This window comes from Penicillium maclennaniae, assembly GCF_028827695.1.
Source record: "Penicillium maclennaniae strain IBT 15551 chromosome Unknown utg000003l:1.0-5670915.0:1.0-5674809.0, whole genome shotgun sequence".
Taxonomy (NCBI): Eukaryota; Fungi; Ascomycota; class Eurotiomycetes; order Eurotiales; family Aspergillaceae; genus Penicillium; species Penicillium maclennaniae.
Window position 1 is genome coordinate 1,280,725 of NW_026623215.1, and position 19,115 is coordinate 1,299,839.

General features: G+C 51.0%; 8 protein-coding genes across 8 annotated transcripts; 4 read left to right on the forward strand and 4 right to left on the reverse strand.

Moving 5' to 3' along the window:
• Positions 1 to 290: 290 nt before the first annotated feature.
• Positions 291 to 1,338, reverse strand: N7477_002585 (BRCT domain protein; the record flags this gene model as incomplete). Its single annotated transcript, XM_056964248.1, has 5 exons — positions 291 to 626; positions 677 to 777; positions 840 to 905; positions 958 to 1,110; positions 1,158 to 1,338. 5 exons carry the CDS (start codon positions 1,336 to 1,338, stop codon positions 291 to 293), a joined length of 837 nt encoding a protein of 278 aa, XP_056824201.1.
• Positions 1,339 to 1,482: 144 nt separating this feature from the next.
• Positions 1,483 to 2,316, reverse strand: N7477_002586 (uncharacterized protein; the record flags this gene model as incomplete). Its single annotated transcript, XM_056964249.1, has 1 exon — positions 1,483 to 2,316. The coding sequence occupies one exon, from the start codon at positions 2,314 to 2,316 to the stop codon at positions 1,483 to 1,485; it is 834 nt and encodes a 277-aa protein (XP_056824202.1).
• A 276-nt stretch (positions 2,317 to 2,592) lies between these two features.
• Positions 2,593 to 4,869, reverse strand: N7477_002587 (bifunctional anthranilate synthase/indole-3-glycerol-phosphate synthase; the record flags this gene model as incomplete). The annotated part of the gene is made up of 1 exon (XM_056964250.1): positions 2,593 to 4,869. One exon carries the CDS (start codon positions 4,867 to 4,869, stop codon positions 2,593 to 2,595), a length of 2,277 nt encoding a protein of 758 aa, XP_056824203.1.
• Positions 4,870 to 5,228: 359 nt separating this feature from the next.
• N7477_002588 (nucleoporin) lies at positions 5,229 to 10,849 on the forward strand (the record flags this gene model as incomplete). Its single annotated transcript, XM_056964251.1, has 4 exons — positions 5,229 to 5,296; positions 5,344 to 6,283; positions 6,333 to 9,431; positions 9,485 to 10,849. The coding sequence occupies 4 exons, from the start codon at positions 5,229 to 5,231 to the stop codon at positions 10,847 to 10,849; spliced, it is 5,472 nt and encodes a 1,823-aa protein (XP_056824204.1).
• Positions 10,850 to 11,415: 566 nt separating this feature from the next.
• On the forward strand, positions 11,416 to 13,355 carry N7477_002589 (acyl--CoA ligase; the record flags this gene model as incomplete). The annotated part of the gene is made up of 4 exons (XM_056964252.1): positions 11,416 to 12,470; positions 12,520 to 12,811; positions 12,903 to 13,006; positions 13,127 to 13,355. 4 exons carry the CDS (start codon positions 11,416 to 11,418, stop codon positions 13,353 to 13,355), a joined length of 1,680 nt encoding a protein of 559 aa, XP_056824205.1.
• Positions 13,356 to 14,595: 1,240 nt separating this feature from the next.
• Positions 14,596 to 15,078, forward strand: N7477_002590 (uncharacterized protein; the record flags this gene model as incomplete). Its single annotated transcript, XM_056964253.1, has 1 exon — positions 14,596 to 15,078. The coding sequence occupies one exon, from the start codon at positions 14,596 to 14,598 to the stop codon at positions 15,076 to 15,078; it is 483 nt and encodes a 160-aa protein (XP_056824206.1).
• Positions 15,079 to 15,405: 327 nt separating this feature from the next.
• On the forward strand, positions 15,406 to 16,409 carry N7477_002591 (uncharacterized protein; the record flags this gene model as incomplete). Its single annotated transcript, XM_056964254.1, has 2 exons — positions 15,406 to 15,564; positions 15,636 to 16,409. The coding sequence occupies 2 exons, from the start codon at positions 15,406 to 15,408 to the stop codon at positions 16,407 to 16,409; spliced, it is 933 nt and encodes a 310-aa protein (XP_056824207.1).
• Positions 16,410 to 17,128: 719 nt separating this feature from the next.
• Positions 17,129 to 18,375, reverse strand: gpaA (guanine nucleotide-binding protein subunit alpha gpaA; the record flags this gene model as incomplete). Its single annotated transcript, XM_056964255.1, has 4 exons — positions 17,129 to 17,172; positions 17,226 to 17,782; positions 17,938 to 18,184; positions 18,258 to 18,375. 4 exons carry the CDS (start codon positions 18,373 to 18,375, stop codon positions 17,129 to 17,131), a joined length of 966 nt encoding a protein of 321 aa, XP_056824208.1.
• Positions 18,376 to 19,115: the final 740 nt, after the last annotated feature.

The following is a 19,115-nucleotide window of genomic DNA, read 5'->3' on the forward strand; positions in this document are numbered from 1 at the left end:
TGCGCCTAGGCTCATTGATCACCCTGAAGTCTTCCAAAGGACATAGATCAATTGATACGTGTCAAGTATGTTTTGAGCTGAGATTTTTCAAATCTCTTTTAAGCCTACTCTTGTTACACACCGGGACTCTACTTTGGATATTCCATTTTCAGTAATAGTTTCAGACTTCATCATGCTGTTATCCCGCTAGAATGACTGCAAAGAATGTAAGGACTTGCTAATTCTCATTTCGACCGTGTCATTCCATGAGAACGATGCATTCTCATGATGCATCATAGATATAAAAAATTTTAAGCTTGTTCTTCCTTGTTAGATCCTTCGGTTGAATGGGCCAGTGGCTGATAGGCTTTGATCCAGTTTGTGAAAAGGCTGGTTGTGTCCTCGTATGAGTACCAGCCCTCAGGCGCAGGATTTCCATCATCATCCAGCCTTGGTGCCGGGATCTGCCCATTAGATCGATTCTCCCATTCTTTTCCTGTCTGCGCAAGGAAGAACTTTTTGAATGCATTGATAGCTAGGGACATGTCTTTCTTCGGCGATGCAAGTTCGATCACGTAAGAGGTGCCAAGCTGGCTGTATTTGGCATATGTTGAATAGCATGGGGGGTTGGAAAAAGACTGAAAAATCTGCGTATGATCAGTCAATCTTCCAGAAAGATGGTACAAGTTGCACATACTCCGACTCGGAATTTACCTCGAGGGCGTGCAGCCACATTGTGTCGCACGAGCTCTGCATCCCAGGTCTCGCCGGCTGTATCAGTGAATATCAGGGCTTTGGCTAGAAGCATAGCATCAGTAACCGGGAAACTTTATTCGTAAGAAGATTGAACGTTCACGCACGCATAATTGTATCCTTGCTCTTTCGGCGTGTGGTGGTTTTGGTGACTCTGTTTACAAAAGGATCTTCTGCGGTTTATAAATTTAGCAGAACGAACTCATAGTCTTCAGGGGGACATACTGGTTGTCCTTTTCACTTTGGCATTTTCCCGAAGAAGTGTCGACCATAGAAAGGGTTGCTCCGGCTTGGGCCGTTTGGAACGTGACAGCAAAGAATCCTCCAGCCAGTCAAAGGACACGATCTTTACTTTATCGGACCGCTTTGCTTTTTCAACTGTGATGAAGTCAGTACTGCTTGGAACAGCGAGGGGGTAAGCTCACTTTCTTCTCCATTTCTGAGGTAGACTTCTTCGGACACAATGAGGTGGGTAACCTGGCTGTTGAAAGATCGGTGATATTTGCCACCGTTGGCTTTCATCCAGCCAGAAACTTTGTCCGAGTTTTCGAATGACCCGATGACATGGACTTGAATTTTGTCAAAAGTTTTGCCCATCTTGTCCATATAGTTGTAAGTGTTAATGTGAAAAGTGAGAAAAAAACTGCAATGATAGAGATGTGACTCCAAGGCTCTGCAATTGGACCGTGTGTTATTTGTGAGGCGTGAAGATAGTTCGACTGAGAGTCACAATTTAGTAAAAATGTGAACCTAAAGGTTCCAAGTCCGCCGAGCCAGCCGATCGAGATCTACTGCAGTGAATTGGAAATCCGCTTCATTCGAGTTGGGGTTCGGTTGGCGTAGAAATAGGTGGAAGAAAGGGATGGTGAAAGGACCGCCGCTGACATTAAAACGGTCTTGATTTCTGAGCCTCGAACGGTGCACGTTGACAAGGACTTCTTGTGCCACGGCGGGGGCACCGCTCTGCATAGTCCATCTTCGGAGTACCAAGTCGTGAGATTCCTGCCTAACAAGAATCGTGATCACTGATAGGACCTGGCCATGGGACCCCACTAACCAGTTCTCGGCATCTCTTTGAAGCTGTACATCAGACTCTGATCGGGCAACTTCAATAGTGATTGTGGGCGAACCTCGATCTCTGAATGCCATGGGAACAATAGAATCATCGGCCTCTTTGATGATTGTATTTTGACCAGGATGCAGACGGCGGCTTTCACTCCGTGGGAAATTGAGCTCGTCAGATATACCCTGTCGCACCGCCTTCTCAGTGATGAGTTGAACGAGAGCCGAAATTGCCTGTTCGTGTGGTGCGGAATGCATCTTGACGAGTAGTGATTGAGAAGATGAAGAGTACTCTTTTACGGATCGCAGGATTCTCTTGTCGTTTTCGTCGTTCTCGTCGGAGTGGAGGAAGTCACGTTGGAACTGACCATCGCTGATGTTTGTACACAGAAGGAACTCATTTTTGGCAAAGGGCGGAGTGAATTCGTGATCCAAAATAGCCAGAAAATTGTCCCTTCCGTTGTACGGATACTGAGGAATTATTTCCTGAGAGAGCCCGTCGTTTTCGCCGTTATCCGTCATGTTGACTAGCATCTAATAGGTTATAATGAAGATGTTTGGTCTGATGATTGAGTAGAACAGGAGTGTGGTAGGAGCACAAGGTAGTGAGGATTACGACAGAAGTGATCATTGAGCAACAACAACTTATTACGTTGGGACAGGCCGGTATTTATGACGTCGTGGATATTGTCAAAATCCTGGAATGTCTGAAGTAAAGATGGAGTGAGAAGAGAAGTCACACCATCACCCGAAAATAATCTTGTGAGTTAAGGTTCAAGATTCAGATCCGCTAACAGATCACGCACGGACACTCTTAGCAGCCTTCACGAAAGCACGAATCTTGTCCAAATCCTGAGAACCATTGGTCTCGACTCCAGAGCTGACATCCAATCCAACCACCTTCGACCCCGACTCGCCAAGCTTCCTCACGGTGTCGACCACATTATCGGGGTTCAATCCACCGGCCAGAAACACTCGCAAACCCATGTCGCTGTCAAGGACTTGCTGAATACTGGCCTTCTCTAGGAGCTCGCCCGAACCACCTGCACCAGAGTCCAACAACGGAATATTGTGGTATGCACGGCGTGCAATGCCAATGTCCCCAGGTGCAAATTTGTGAATGACGGGAACGGGAATCAAGCGAGCCCATTCAACAGGCTCAGCGCCATGAAGCTGTACAATGTCGAGTCCAAGCTTTTGTTGCTGGTCAAGAATGTAGGAAAGAGGCTGGTTCATAAAAACACCCACGAGCAATGCGCGAGTTGGGTGCCGCAAGACGCCAGCGGAATAATCAAACCATTCCAAAGTAGTAGCCTTGGATAGTTGCTCTGATGTCACATTCTGCTGAGCTCCAGGACGAGGTGTTGACTTGATGACCTGAGAGATTCGGAGAGCCACGTCATCCGAGACAGTTCGTGACCGCCCGGGAACTTGGATTATACCAATCAAGTCGGCTCCAGCTTCGATGGCGGCCTTGGCGGCCTCTTCAGACCGAGTCCCACAAATCTTCACCAGTGGGGGGTATGTTGAAGTTGATGTAGCCTTTGATCCACCCAGCAAGTGCGCCACAAAAGCAGAAGTGTCGGTAGCCCGCATCAAAGCCTCTCCTACAAGAACAGCCTTCACACCCTCCTTCTTGTAAGCCTCCACATCCTTAGGGCCCATGATACCACTGAGAGCGCAAACGATGGTAGACTCGGGAACTTGATCCATAAGGCGGCTGGTAGTTCCAAGATCAACCTCGAAACTAGTGAGGTCGCGGTTGTTGACACCGATGACTTGAGATCCCAAGTCAACTGCAATTTTCATCTCCTCGGGTGTGTTGACTTCGACAAGGGGCTCCATCCCGAGGCTCTGAGAGTACCGGTAGAGGCGTGTGAGAAGCTCAATATCGAGCATCTTCACGATCAAGAGAACTGTATCGGCACCAGCCAGTCGTGCCTCGAGAATTTGATATTCATCAAACACAAACTCCTTCCGCAAAAGGGCTGGACGGTTAGTCATCCCCTCCAGACTCTGACGCACTGCTCGAAGATCGTCAATTGTTCCTTTAAACCACTCGGGCTCTGTAAGAACAGAAATGACACTGGCACCGGCTTTAGCATACTCGCGAGCTTGAGCCGGAGCACACACATCTGCCGAAATGATACCCTTGGAAGGAGATGCTCGTTTAATCTCCGCCATCAATGAGAAGGGGTAATCCGACTGTCTCAGCCGCTCAGGGAAAGATATTTGGGGCGGCGCGATGTTCAAGTCGTAAGCAGCCTGCAAAGCCTCTGGTCGCAAAGCGGGGGTTTTCTTCTGCTCAGCAACGGCGTTCCTGCGGTGAGCGTAGATTTTATCCAAAATAGATGCTTTCTTATCGACCGGAGCAGGAGTCGGGGCAGCTACCGTCGCACCATGCTTGTTCCCGTTCCAAGTACCCGAAGTCAAGGTGAGGAAGTTCCTGAACATCTTCCGTCCATACTCAGTGAGAATACTCTCAGGGTGGAATTGCACGCCTTCCACGGTGAGCTCCTTATGTCGGACTCCCATGATAATGTCACCGCTGCCGTTCTCGAGTTCGGCCCACGAGGACACTTCAAGGGAATCCGGGATGGTCGATTGAGTTCCGGCGAGCGAGTGGTATCGAGTGACGGAAAGAGCGGTAGGCAGTCCCTCGTAGACGCCCTTGGAGTCATGCTTCAAGACCGAGGTCTTGCCGTGGAGAATCTCGCCGGTCACATCGACCTTGCCGCCAAAGGAAGAGATGATGCATTGTTGACCCATGCACACACCGAATATTGGCACCTTTCCGCTGAAATACTGGATCGCAGCATTGCTTATCCCTGCGTCTGTTGAAGGGTGACCGGGGCCGGGACTAATGACCAACTGAGTAGGCTTCTTTGCAATCAAATCGTCTACGGTCACTTCATCGTTGCGGAATACAGTCACTGTAGCTCCCTCGAGAACCAGGTATTGGTAGACGTTCCAAGTAAAAGAGTCGTAGTTGTCGATCAGAATCACATTAGAGGCGCTGTCTAGCTTCGCAGCTTTGGTGGGATGGTGGGGGGAGTGGTCAACGAGGTCCGCCATGACCGTGGAGGATGCCGGAGGGGCTGGGCTTCCAAGACAGAAGGATAAAGGGTATCAAGAGACACGAATTGCAATTGACTGCACCGTTTCCAGCTCAGAAATTCTATGTCGCAGCCAAATCAATGCGGAGTGACTCAAAGTGACAAAAGAAGCAACTTTTGTCATGCTTCACCGCCCAACGCTAGGCCAAGATAGGAAGTGCGAATTGTTGACCGCTGAGCGCGTGAAAGAAGTGAAATCTTCCTGGAGCTTTCCAACAGCTATAGCTACCTCTGACCACCTCCTACTTTTTCTCCTCGCCGTTACTTCCTCCACTCTGGTATCTTGGGATTTGATAATGTTCTAATTTGTCACGCCAAATGGCTCCCATCCCGGAGGCCTATTTTCCGTCCCTGGACAAGTGCTTCTCCGGGGACGTTCAACTTTTGTACGCTCAGCTCGGCCGTCATCCTACTGATTACTAATTCGTCGCAGGTCCTGGAAAAGAGCTTTCCTCTATTCCAATGATCCAGACGGTCATGCCGATAATGGCGGCAATGTCTCAGCCTTCCTTTCGCATCCCGAAAGCACGGAGTTGCTAGCCCAAAGTGTGATCCCTTCCTCTAGTCTTTCCGCCAAATCAAAGTCCGAATTCGAATCTAAAACCGCGGCAATCCACGTTGAAACGAATACCAAGACCTCGTTCGATCTCAAGGAGATCAAGGCGGACGCGCAATGGCTCAGCGAGAAAGCACGAATTGACGAGATTGCGGCTCTACGCATCGTAGTCCTTGAATGGCAGAACCGTCCTGCTACGCGCCTGACAACGACTTTTTCGGCAGAGGAGGCCACGAGCCTCCAAAGCGCTGCGGGTACAGACAACCTTCGTGTGTCCGTAGCTGGTCCGAACTTGGCGAGCGTTCTCAGGCAAGCTGCGGACAAAGAGGATGCATCTACTTTCGATACGGAAGTCAACCGACGCTTACGATTGCGGAGCCTCTATATCTCAGAGAGAAGTCATATTCTGAAGACTTACCGCAAGCTTCTTGTCTTGTCTCTACATGATCTTGGAGGCGAACCCGCCAATAACAGCACCAATGAGAGCGAGCGCACTTTGGCTTTGCGTAAACTAGGAGGGACACTGTTTCAGAAGCGGTCTAACGGAGAGGGACTGAACACATTTCTGACTGATTGTATCACCGGAATCCGCAAGCGACTGAAGGATCTGGAATCAGATGGCGGCTGGCTAGGTGCAAGCGAAAGTAGTCAGGAGATAGAGGACATCTGGAGAACTACTCTCGTTGAGGAGATTGTTCATATACTGCAAATTATGTTCCATCAACTTCAGGCATCGAGTGAGGCCCCGGCTGCCAATCTTGTGATATCTTGGGTCAAATTAATGGCTGAACATTCCTTCCTGGAGCCGTTGCAAGTGGTAAGTGGCTCCTACCTACTCAATTGGTGAATACTGATCAGCGTGCTAGCCGTGCCAACAACCTCTGGAAGTCTTGTTACCGCTTCAGGCCTTTACCTCCCTAGTCACCCTGGCCTTCTTGAAATTTTCCCTTGCCATTGAACATATCCTCAACGGATATGAATCGACAGCCTTTCCTCCGGGACAGAAGCCTTATTATCTCTCCAAGGAGGCCGTATCTCAAATCACTGAGATCCTCCTAGGCGCATACATGAACCTGAACACGGCCAATCCGGCTGCTTTGATCTGGGGCGTGGTTCTTCAAGCGTTTGCTGAGGCGGCTAGTGTATCTCGAGACCGGCGAGAGCAAGAGCAATCCAACTCAGCCAGGGCTGCATTCCTGGCAAAGACAGAGAATACGGGCCTTTCTCGAGGGATGGAGCCATCACTTTATGAAGAGCTTCTCGACTGTGCTTCAATGCCTAATCATAGTGCGGAAGATGCGATCGCTCATTTCTGTACTGATGAACTCGTCGAATCGGTCTTAAATGTGGTCGTCACATTGTCTACCAAGGCTGGGTCCATGTCAGCAGTCGATGATTACTTGACAGATCAATGGGTCCGATTGCATCTTTTTGATATTATTCGAGTTGCATTTGACCGTGTCGAATACACACCTGAAATACTGGAGGCTACTTTGGCCATATTGACTGGTACTCCCGATAATCTTCGGTGGAATAAAGCGGCCTCCCTCGGTCCAGCCAGCGATCCTAGGTCTGTATTTACTAGTGATCGTGTGTTGATGGCAGGTATTTTTGAACTCGCACGGTCTCGTTTCCCCTACGAAACAGTTCCTTTCCTCAGACTCTGCCGCGCGCTTGTGACTCCACACGAGATGAACGAGGACGGCTTACCTCTTATCGTCGAGGAATTGGATAACATGAGCACTTTCACTCAAATCGTTTCTCCGGGTTTCCAGGGATACGAAACCATCCGTGAGGATGAAAATGCGAACTGGGTTTCCCTGATCAAGTCGCTCCCGATGTTCGAATCGGCTTCTCGCAGCCTCCAAGGCACACAGACGAACAATGCTTTGATTGTAAGTGGCTCATCAGAAATCCCAACTTCGACAATCGGCCAAGTCATTTCGGAATCAAAACCTGCCATCATTATGTGGCAGCATCAATATTCATGCTTGAGCTTCCTTGGAAGCTGGTTAGAAGAATGGAGTGCAAGCGGCGGGTACTCGTCGGATTGGAACGCTGCACCTTGTACAGAGATTATTGAGCTCCTGGCGGATCTTGTTGCCGGCGCTAGGAACGCCCACGCTCACGACACTGCGGGCACAGGTGCCACGAGAATATTGGAGATGGCTAGCGACGGACTTTCCAAACAAGGCGATATTATTTCGGTGGTTTTGGACATCTTCGAACGCAACCTGCAGAATATCCGGTCTCGAGGTGACCCGGCAAGTGCGTTGGATCCTATCATGGCCTGCCTGCGATTCATCCAGGAAGTAATCAAGATTCTTCCAAGTCGAGTGTGGCCATTCTTCAGCCGCAGTAGCTTCATCGGCTCGGACGGCAAAGGCGGAATCATGACTGCCATCGTTTCAGCCATGGAGCTTCCATCTGGAGAATATCCATTCCTCCTCAGCTGCGTGAACCTCCTGATAGCAGCTATTGATGATGCCGCATCTCGAGCAGTGCTCAGGAAGAGCCCCGGCAGCGTTGCAGGCAAGTCGACGATCGCATCCGATTGGACTGCCGGTATCCCATCCCATGTCATGAGAACCATTCTGTTAAATTTCACACGAACTATGGTTGAGATTTTCAATAGCAATGGCAACTGGCGTTTCAACCTCCCAGAGCAGCAGTTCCACCTTAACGCGATGCTCGCTTCTGCTTTCGACCGAATTCTCTACTATGCCTACGGCGTCAATGATTCCGTGAAACCGGAAGCCAAGATCACCGGCGTCTTCTCTGACTCTGCGACATATATCTTGGATCTGCTGCGACCTCGATCATCCGCTGATCTCCCCTTCAACCCACTTCTTCGATTAATCTCCGACGGTCTGCAGACCCCACCTACCGTTCATCTTCGCTACCTCACGTTGGTTGAGAATCAGGTCAAAGCCACCCTAGGCCTATGCATCAAGCTCGTCCAGGCAGCAAGACTTACACAGCAGCCTAGCTCACTTCTAGAGGAGCAGCTCTTCAAAGCCACGCCTGTCCTCGTCAAGCTGTATGCGCTGCTTGACGCGTACAGGTTACCTGTTGTGTCTTTGCTTGAAATTCTTATTTCTGTTGCTGCTTCGGATCCGGACAATGAACCGCCATCTCTTGTTGGTCATCTCGGAGCCGAGGCATCGTGCTTGTTCCTTGATGTGCTGTCACAGCTTGACAAGCCACTCAACGACGAGGCTCTGCTCCTTGCTAATTGGAAATTGCTGTCAACATTTGTCAGCAAGCGTCAGCAGTGGTTGGCAGTCTTCATTCTGACCGGGGCTTCTCCTCGACAGACATTGAAGAAGTCTGGCAAGTCCGGAGACCCTAGCATGAGAGGTGTGCCATTCTTGCAAATGGCGCTTGACAAGCTCGCCAACATTGAACACGAAGAGCCCCAGATGGCTCTGGCCTTGCTAGAGTTCGTTTCTCGCGCCCAAGAAAATTGGCCATGGGCAACTCCGCACCTGAAGAAGCATACGCAATTCTTTAACAGCATTGTGAGCTACGTCTCAAAATTGAAGATCTCTTCTTTACCTGTGATTCAACAAATTTACGCAACCCGCATTGCTGCTGTTGTCGCAGATATTTGCGCTGTTTACTTGCACGCTGCAAAAGAGATGGGAGATTTCAGTTTCGTGAAGACCCTTATTCCCTTAGTGCAATGGTATTCTAAGGATGCCGTGGAGGTTGATGCTTACAATTCTTCCCTTCACGCGAACTTGAAGAAGAACTTTGAAATGCGATATACCGGCTGCAAGGTTGTTGACTTCAAGAGAACGCCCCTCGTGCCTCGCGCATTGGGACGTGATTACTATTATGATCTTGCAATGGGAGAAAAGCTTTTGTCCTACGACTTTGCCTGGTCTGGATCTCGCAATCGGGGCTTTTCCGAGGAATTCGAACGAGCCAACATCAATCTGTCGCTTGTGGAAGCGCAGGTGGTAAGTGATTTGTTGATCCTGTACAACTCGAACCTTTTCTAACACCGGAACAGACACTTCTCAACAGCTGGAAATTCTTTGCCATCGAGCATTGCGCTGACTTCATGCCCGACTTCGCCATACAGAAGTCAATGGCTGTTGTGGCCCAGAATTGTCTCGAGGCCAATATACGCAGTGTTCCCCCAGAGGCCATCTTCGAGGAGATTCAGCAAGTCCGCGTCGATTTTGCTCAGGCCTTATGCCAACGGCTGGTGCAGGTTGATGCCCGTGGAGCCGAAGCATTTGCATTACTTGAAGCCGTCTACAAAGCCCTGCGGGATCGACACTCGACTTATGAAGATGCACTCATCAGCAGTGATATTGAATACTATCGATCCCTGCTGAATGTGCTGTTCCTGGCCCTTCAGTTCCACCTGGATAAGCCATCGCGCACCAGCCCTGAAACCCTGAGCAAGCCCGCCAAACTTTCGAATGACCTCACTCTCATTGTAGAGATCGTCAAGGTGGTCGTTGCGCAAGGCTTCAAATCGCTCACCACCTACCTGCACGAGGAACCGGACAAGTGCACGCCCAAGGATTTCGCAATCCTCGTTGCTATTCTTCAGAGCTGTCTCCAGGTCAAGAACTCCGAGCGTCTCTACGAGCACATCACATACCACATCCAAGATAACGACGTCGCTCGCCATGCCACCACTTTGTACTCCTGGGCCGACCAGCTTGCAATAGGTGGTGACCCCATCTACGGCGATCTCAGTGTCTCTGTTCTCGTCAAATTGTCCACCTTGCCCATGCTGGCCGAGCATCTGGCCGTGGAAGCCGTACTCATGAGACTGTCAACATGCCGCCTGTCCAACGGCCTCCGTCAACCCAAAGGATTCGGACCATTCGATGCTATTCCTCGACTGTACACAATCTGGACCGGTGGCTTCCTTCCACTGTGCCTGAACCTACTATACAACGTCATCCGCGCGGCACCAGAAGTGGCCGCATTCCTCAACCAGTTTGAAGGACAGCTCAATCGGGCATCCGAGTGCTTCTCTGTCGGCCACCCCAGCGTCAGCGTCGGAGCCTCACAAAAATGGATCAGTTTGAGCATGGCCTCGGAGGCATACTCATTGGCTCTGATTTCTTATATGCTCGATCGTTTCCGTGAAGCTGGGCCCAGCGCCGGCCTGGATGCGCAATCTATCAAAGAACTCAAATGGGACAAGTCCCAGGTCAAGGAAGACATTGAAGAACTGCTGGGTCGCCGATCGACTCTGCGCGGACGTATTGTGGCAACGACGGAGAAGGAGGCCGAGTGGTCGCGACAGAAACCGCTTGATGCCTCCTCGGGGACCGAGAATCGATTGGAAGAGAAGGTTGTAGCGGAGCTGAACGCAGCGGTTGCTTGTTTGGGCGGCGAGGAGGAATCATGATACTCATGTCTTTTTACTGTATTCTGGGCGGGTCATTTAGGTGTAGGTAGCTGATTATGCATTTCGCAGGTCCACTGGAGATGTTCTGCGTGTCCTTTTGTCTATGCCCTGTTCATTCTGGCTCTGTGTAGTAACGGACTTGGTTCAGTTCAGTTCCGACTCGGGGTAACATAATATATGACGTCGTTGGATTTGAGTATACAAAGTTCGACACGGACAACAAGGGGCCACGATGTCTTCCGCAACCCATTTCCAAAGTCCATTTTTATTCTCTCTTTCGCTTTGTCTTGTATCAGTAGAGGAAGGGATCTTTGTTTTCTCACAACTCCATGGATTGTCAACGCTCGGCACAGTTCATCCGAGGCATTTCTTCTTCCCCGCATATGCATAACCGATTTATGCGGGGGAAGCTCCGATCTATGAATACGCTTTTGCAAGCTTGGTTCAATCTGCACTGGCTATATGGTTATATGGAAAACAGCGGGGGCTTTTCCTTCAGTGGTTCTTTATATTCTCAAAAGCAGGACCGGATTCCCACGCATCATTGACCGCTTGAAGATCTGACCATGCCATACAAGTCTCGCTGGACGATCGACGTCCCCAACACCCACCTCGCTTCTTTGCTCCTCAAATCCCCCACCGCCCCTCTATCCCAGACACAACCATGTTTCCTCGAAGCAGCTCGCCCGGACACCCACTACTTCACGCCGCATGACTTCCGCCTCTGGAGCCAGCGATTCGCCGTCGGGCTCCTCAAATCCGGCCTGCAACCTGGTGACCGAGTCCTCCTATTCTCAGGCAATGACTTGTTCTTCCCCGTCGTCCTCATGGGCATCGCCATGGCGGGCGGCATCTTCACAGGTGCTAACCCAACCTACGTGGCCCGCGAGCTAGCCTATCAGCTCCACGACAGCAGCGCCACGTACCTCATCTGCGCGAGCATCAGCCTGGACACAGGTATTGAAGCCGCCAAGCTTGCAGGTCTCAGCCGGGACCGGGTGTTTGTCTTCGACAACGCCATCTACGACGGTGTAGGCCAGGCGCGATCCGGATGTCGGTATTGGGGGGATCTGGTCGCGTCGCCCGAAGAAGGAGCCGGGTTCGCGTGGGACGAACTCTCGACTCCGGAACTGGCTGATCGGACCCTTGTGCTGAACTATTCCAGTGGCACGACGGGCAGACCGAAGGGCGTGGAGATCACGCATAAGAACTACACGGCTAATATGCTTCAATATACGCATCTCGGCACGCTGAACCCCGACTATGAGGCGCGGAGGGCTCGTGCGCGCTGGTTGTGTTTCCTGCCGATGTATCACGCAATGGCGCAGAACATTTTCATTGCGGCGGCGCTGCATCGGGGGACGCCGGTTTATATCATGCCCAAGTTTGATTTTGTGCAGATGCTGGAGTATACACAGAAGTACCGGATTACGGATTTGATTCTTGTTCCGCCGGTGGTGGTCATGCTGGCTAAGCATCCTATTGTCAAGAAGTATGATCTGAGTAGTGTGGAGGTGATTGGTAGTGGTGCTGCGCCCTTGGGCAGGGAAATTTGTAGTGAGGTGGAGAAATTGTGGCCGGAGGGGAAGATCAATGTCAAGCAGGGATGGGGGATGACCGAGTAAGTAACGCCTTCTTCTCTTGTGATCACGCCGAGCTAAGCGGTTTAGGGCAACATGTTCTATATTGGGGTGGAATCCGACAGAGAAGAGCTATTCGGCGTCCGTCGGAGAGCTTAATGCCAACTGCGAGGCGAAGATCATGGCTGAGGACGGCGTCACGGAGATCATGGAGCGAAACCAGCGTGGAGAGTTGTGGGTTCGCGCGCAGAATGTCATGAAGGGTTACTGGCGAAACCCTCAGGCCACACAGGAGACTAAGACGGCCGATGGCTGGCTACGGACGGGTGATATTGCCTATGTAGACGACCAGGGCAAGTTCCATGTGGTTGATCGGATGAAGGTATGTCATAAGGGAAAGCCCCCGAACTGGAAGGGGGAAAATTGAATAAAAGAAGATCAAGAAAAGATACAAGAATCTAACTTGGCTGCAGGAGTTGATCAAAGTCAAGGGCAACCAAGTGGCACCCGCTGAGCTAGAAGCACTGCTCTTGGAACACCCCGCGATAGCAGATGTTGCGGTGATCGGCGCTACGGTGTGAGTTATGACCCTTTTTCCCTTAACTTTCTTCCCGATCGATCTCCAGACGCTCTCGGGTTCGTTGTTTCTTTTTTTTTTTCATTTTTATTACTTTGACACATAATAATGGAAGAAAAGAAACAATGATGAGCGACCGCGCGCGTATGTCGTCTTGAATCCGGGCCAATCTGCCACCGCGGAGGAGATTGTTGGATTTATGGACGGCAAGGTCTCCGCCACGAAGCGGATTACTGGCGGAGTTGTATTCCTCGACACGATCCCGAAGAACCCATCGGGAAAGATCTTGCGCAAGGCGCTGCGTGATCAGGCGGCGGCGGAGCTGAAGGGAGCCACGGCCAAGCTTTAGATCAAGTTTCGAGACGGGTCATTAGTCCCTGGGTACCTTAATCATATCATCCATTCTCCGCCGATTCGAAGTGAGGAATATTTTGAGTTGTACATATGCAGGTGGCGATCCTCTCGCGGAGATCCGTGGCCTCGGGGAGACTAGTTCCCAAAAAAGGCTCCAAACCGGATCCGACTAAAACACAGTCACGTACTGTAGCCGAGCGGTGCATCGTGTAACGTGATTCGCGGCGCGGAACTGAATTAGCGCGAGGCCCACGACACTAGCCCCAGTCGGGAAGTACACGCCCAGCTGAAGCCATCGATCGGTGATCAGAACATCGGGACTCGTTCCAATATGGAATCACTCTCCGCAACTCTACCCGTGCCTTTGGGTCGATATCCCCTGTCCGTCGAGGCCTCGGGGCTTTCTTTGGTGAGGGACGTAAAAACCGGGCCCCAGATGCAGATCTCGGCTCTGTTGGGGTGGCGTCTGGCGGCTCCAGCTGAACATCGTGGCTGGTTCATGTGTAGCTGGAGGCATTGATCTAGTTCTGTGGGGTCCCGTGTTTACCCACTTCATTTCATTTTTCTGGCTAGTGAGGGCGAGGGGCAAGAAATGAGCGAGAAGGCGCGAGTGTGAGAGTGACTGTGAATGTGTGCATGGGTGAATAGGTGACGATGTGAGAGCCTGGATAGAGTATCGGTATGCTGTAGTGGGGAGGGGCGCACAGCCACCTAGCAAAGTAGCAACGCCTCATCAGATTGGTACTTTTCTGCTCAGATTCATCATTCGTAAGATCGTGTATCTCCAATCATATTGGATTCTACGTGTGATCTATCGCCGTGTCAACCTGGTCAGTGTCATGGCAAACCGAGGCGTCGGGATTTCTACGAACTGCAGATGTGTCGCGAACTTGGACGTATAGATCTCGAGCCCCGCCAGTCGGACCGTCGATCATAGTCTTATGTCCTGAGTCCTAAGGCCCCCCCCCGCCTCCCTCCCTTCCAACATTCCTATATTATGGCCTCGGGGCCCGTCCGTAGCGCTAAAGTGTTTGCAAATTTACGATTTCCCCATTTCCCTGTAGTGCCTGAGTGCCTCAGTCGTTCAAGTCCAGTTCGCTTCCACTGTCAGCCTCGTTGCATGCATACAATCCCTCGAAGCCCAGGTTCGCTCGCATCAGGCTTGATCTTGGACTCTACCAATTCCGCAGCACTGGAGGGAAAAATACCAGACGGGGGTCCTCCACCCGAACGCGATGAAATCAGCAGGACCAGAATATACTCGATCTTCAGTCCAACCGGTATTCCCCTCCTGGATCCTGTATGGAATCAGTCTCTTCATCCTGGGTCTATTTTTGGCCGTTCATTACATCAGACGCCGCCACCAAGCCCATTTTGTATACCTCGACGAGCTCGACCTGTGGTCTCCATCCTGCGCCATGGAGAAAGCATTGATCAAATCTCACTCTTCACCCTCGGCCTGCGATATCTTGATCCCACTTTCGCGGAATGGCACTTTTCCAAGTAGTGGAGCCGTCGCCGCCATGGCGCGAGAGCAAATGCAGAACGCAGACGCATGTTCACCGGGGGCCTCCAAGGCCGAGATCCCGACCCAAGATGAACAAAGTGATAGTGAGGCGAGTGGGTCGGTGCAGAGACGCGAGTCTGCACAGCAGATGCAGGAGGCGGATACCAGCGGGGTGCGGACTTGGAGGCGTCTGATCGTCGAGTATAGCTAGTTGCATGCTGGAACGCATGATGTGCATGTCTTTGGTTCTTCGTCCTGTTTGCTTAGCCCGGCGGCTTTTTTGAGGTTTTGAGTTCATTAATTTTTTTGTTCAGGAATGATTTTGTGTTATTTTTCCATCGCGACGTGGGACTAGTTCAATATATTTGTTAGATATTCGTTTCCATTCATGGAGTATGATTGCTCTTGTTGAGGTACTTTGGTAGTGATCTTCAATTCGCCTGATTAGGTGCTGAGTCATCGATGACGGGGCCTGGGAGTGGCATCTTCGTTTACTTTATTTCCGATTGCATCGACACTTCCCAACCGTGTCGCAACCATGACTGTCATTGCTTTTCCCTCGGGGAAAGAATCTCCCGATATGATGCTGCTCAATGTTGCTCGTCTGTTTACTCGCCTCGAACATAACCTCCTGTCTCCCGGGTCAGAACTCCGCACCCTACGCGGGTCCGAGTTTCAGCGCATGCGAGTCACAAAGGTAAGATAGCTCACCGTCTTCGTACAAAAAAGGTGATGGAGGACTCGTATCTTAACTAATATTCTCCGTAGAATGTCGAATACGCGCGCACCCTTCTTTCCCAGCTTGAACGCTCTCTGCCGCAATTGAAACAACCGGATCGACGACACGAGGCGCAAGTCGAGATTGCGCGAGATAGAGAGCTCTTAAAGCGAATTCAAGCTGTACTAGACCAAGAGGATGCCCGTGCAGATAACGACGCCGAAGTCGAAGATGTCGAGGACGACGAGTGGAGGGACCTGTTCTCTCAGCCCGTCACGGAAGTGGTTCCAGTACAAGCACAATCCCAGATCCAACTGGATCGGAAACCGGATCAAGAGATCAGGGAATCCCAACTGACTACATTGCCTACAACAACCACTTCACAGCCAGCCCCCACAGCACCAACAATTCCCTCAACACTTCGCAATCGCCACAACCAAGAAACGCCTCAGGATACGGCCAAAGCAACAGGCCGCAACACCTCGCCGAACAAACTCAAGTCCAACGAGCAAGCACTCGCCTCAGACCGTATGGAACAAGAAGACCTCACCAGCTCGCTGCTCTCACTAGCCAGCCAACTGAAAGCATCATCCCACTCGTTCCAAGCCACGCTAGAGAACGAGAAGTCTATACTCGATCGCGCCGTCACAGGTATCGACAAGACGTCAACGACAATGGAGGCAGCGGGACAGCGGATGGGAATGCTGCGCAAGATGAGCGAGGGAAAGGGCTGGTGGGGACGGATGATGCTGTACGGGTGGATTTTTGGACTGTGGCTGGTCGCTGTGTTGATAGTGTTTATCGGACCGAAGTTGCGGTTCTGATAGTCTTTTGTTTCGTTGAGATACCCTAAACTTCACATATATACGCATCCTCATGCTATTCTAGGCAGAGCCGAAGCCTACTCTCTATGCCTGCACTATAAAGGATTGCAATGGCAAGTCGTCGGAAACCCGAAGATTCAATTTCTGAACTCTGACTATAACCCAACGACCGACCTGGCATGACACATGAGAAGAGACATGATAATCCGTGTATCCTGTCCACAGTTCCCCGTGCCCATTGCCCAGATGGTCGCTCGAGGCTTCCAACGGACGCGAGACTAAGGAAACGATGGGGGGGGGGGGAAACGGTATGATTACATACAAGATCGATAAAAAGAGATAACGAGGGGTAAGGGGGTGCAAGCAAGAGATGATAGGATATCCAGCATTCAAATCAGACAAAAAGAAAAATGAACAGAAAAAAAAAAGGGGGTGAAAGATAGGGAAAAAAAAAGACAAAGAGGAAAAAGGCCACGGCTGATATACCGGGGCAAGAGAAGTTCCTATTCCGCATCGTCGAGAGCAGAAAGCGCCGGCTAGTGATCGTGTCCGGAAGCGCAATTAGAAGACACACAAGAAGAAATGGTAGCAGAGAAAGGAAATGTTCAACGCCGGAAACTGGGAACGAGGCTTTTGATCACATCCTGGCGAGATCCGTTTAACAAGCCGAAGAATAACACATGCGATCTAAGTTCAACTGTCGACACCCGGGAAATTCATTAGATCAAACCACAGAGACGGAGGTTCTCCTGGATGATGATATCTGCACATAATCAGTATATGAGTGGTTTGTACGGGGAGATCGGGGTGCCTTACCGTTCACGGCAGCCATAACGAAGCGGATCTGGGTAGTGTCGGTGGCGCAGGTGAAGTGGGTGTAAATCTGCTTCTGCTCGGCCTGGTTCAGGGACACAAAGCGGTTGAGGATGTAATCGCAGGCAGCGGCGTAGTCGGCACCACCCTCATAATCGGGGAAATAGTTCTTCATCGGGCTGACGGGCAGCTTCTCCTTGAAGCGATCGATCTTGTTGAGGAAAAGAATGATTGAAGTCTTTACGAACCACCGGGAGTTGCAGATGGAGTCGAACAGGGTCAGGGCCTCTTGCATACGGTTGACGGTCTCGTCCTCGAACAGCAACTGGTCGTACTCGGAGATGGCGACCAAGAACAGAATGGTGGTGACGTTCTCGAAGCAGTGAATCCACTTCTTACGCTCGGATCGCTGACCACCGACGTCGAACATCCGGTAGGTCAAATCGCCAATGATGAAGGTGGTCTCGGTGATACCGGTAGTCTTGACACGCGAACGGAGAACATCCTGGTCGGTGGGAAGGTAGTCGGGCTGGGCAATGCGGTCAATGGCATCGAAGTAGCTAGAATAAAACAATTAGCACGATTGTCGCCAATTCCACTCGTTGCCCGATGCGACTAACTATTTAGCGGAGTCGTTCAGCTGGTATTCACGCGAGCGCTTGAAACACTCCTGAACACCCGTGTCGCGCCACAAAGCGCCGATGGCGTTGCCAACCTCCGGGGGATGCTGTCACCCTCGATCTGGGCGGGCTGCATAAAGATGGTTTGAACGTGGTACTCGTTGCGCGCATCCTCCAAGGGCAACTCGAGAGACTCCATGGCCTCGAGGATGACCCGCATGGACTGAACGGTGTTGCTATAGATGATCTCCTTGAAGGATTCTCGTTCGTCGCGCGAGTAACCGCCCTCGTGAATGAGCTTCATCTGTTTCAAGATCGTGGATTTTCCAGACTCTCCGGCACCTATTATCCCTTTGTCAGTCGACCGTTCTTGAACCGGATTCGCGCCTATGTCGGCTCGAGTCGAATCTCATACCGAGAAGCAACATCTTGATCTCGTTCCTTTGCAGCATCTTGTCGCGCTTGAGCTGGTTCTCAATCTCCTCGTTCCGGGCCTTGCCCTCCTTATCCTCAGTGCTCATTCCGCAACCCATGATGACGGTAGATGTGTTAAGAAAACACAAAAAAAAACGAAGGTGATGCGGAGGTGCGAGCCGATCGACTCGTTAAGGTTCGGGATCGATTACAGGGACTGTGTATGTGAAGCAAAGCGTTAGCGAACTTGTTCTTTCCCTCGAGTGAAAGATGGCGACTGTGCAATGGAAGGACTCTGCGGACAGGTAGTACAGGGCGCAGAGTGCCGACGTTTCAGGATGTGTGTCGACGCAAGGGTGAGACGGGGACCACGAGAGCCAGGGAGTCAGATATGTACGCACCGAGAATATCCCTTTTAAAAAAAGAAAAGGAGTGAGGTAGCAAGTACGATATGAACGAACCCGAATTGGAGAGAAAAGAAGGGGAGGTTCGAGGTCGATGAAGGTAAGGGGGGAGGGGGCAAATTGGGAAGTTTCAGCAGGGAAAGGGGATACACTAGTATTACCCGCCCATCAGTGGCAGCCGCTCTTTGTTCACGCCGGCGAAACTAAGCCGTGACCATACGGTGACCACTGGTCGACTTTGGCATCGCGTTGGGTGAGTTCATTGGCTATTAGAGAAGTGGAGAATCGGGGGCCCATCGAACTTCCCCTTTTTTTTTTTGTTTTCTTACCCTTGTCTTTAGCTGGAAATCTTAGTGTTTGGGGTTTGGTGTTTGGTGTTTGTACATCTGGTCAGACCCATTATTAAGTCATCCCATATAGGTCTAGCGAGTGTGCTACCGACTTTCGTTGCGTCT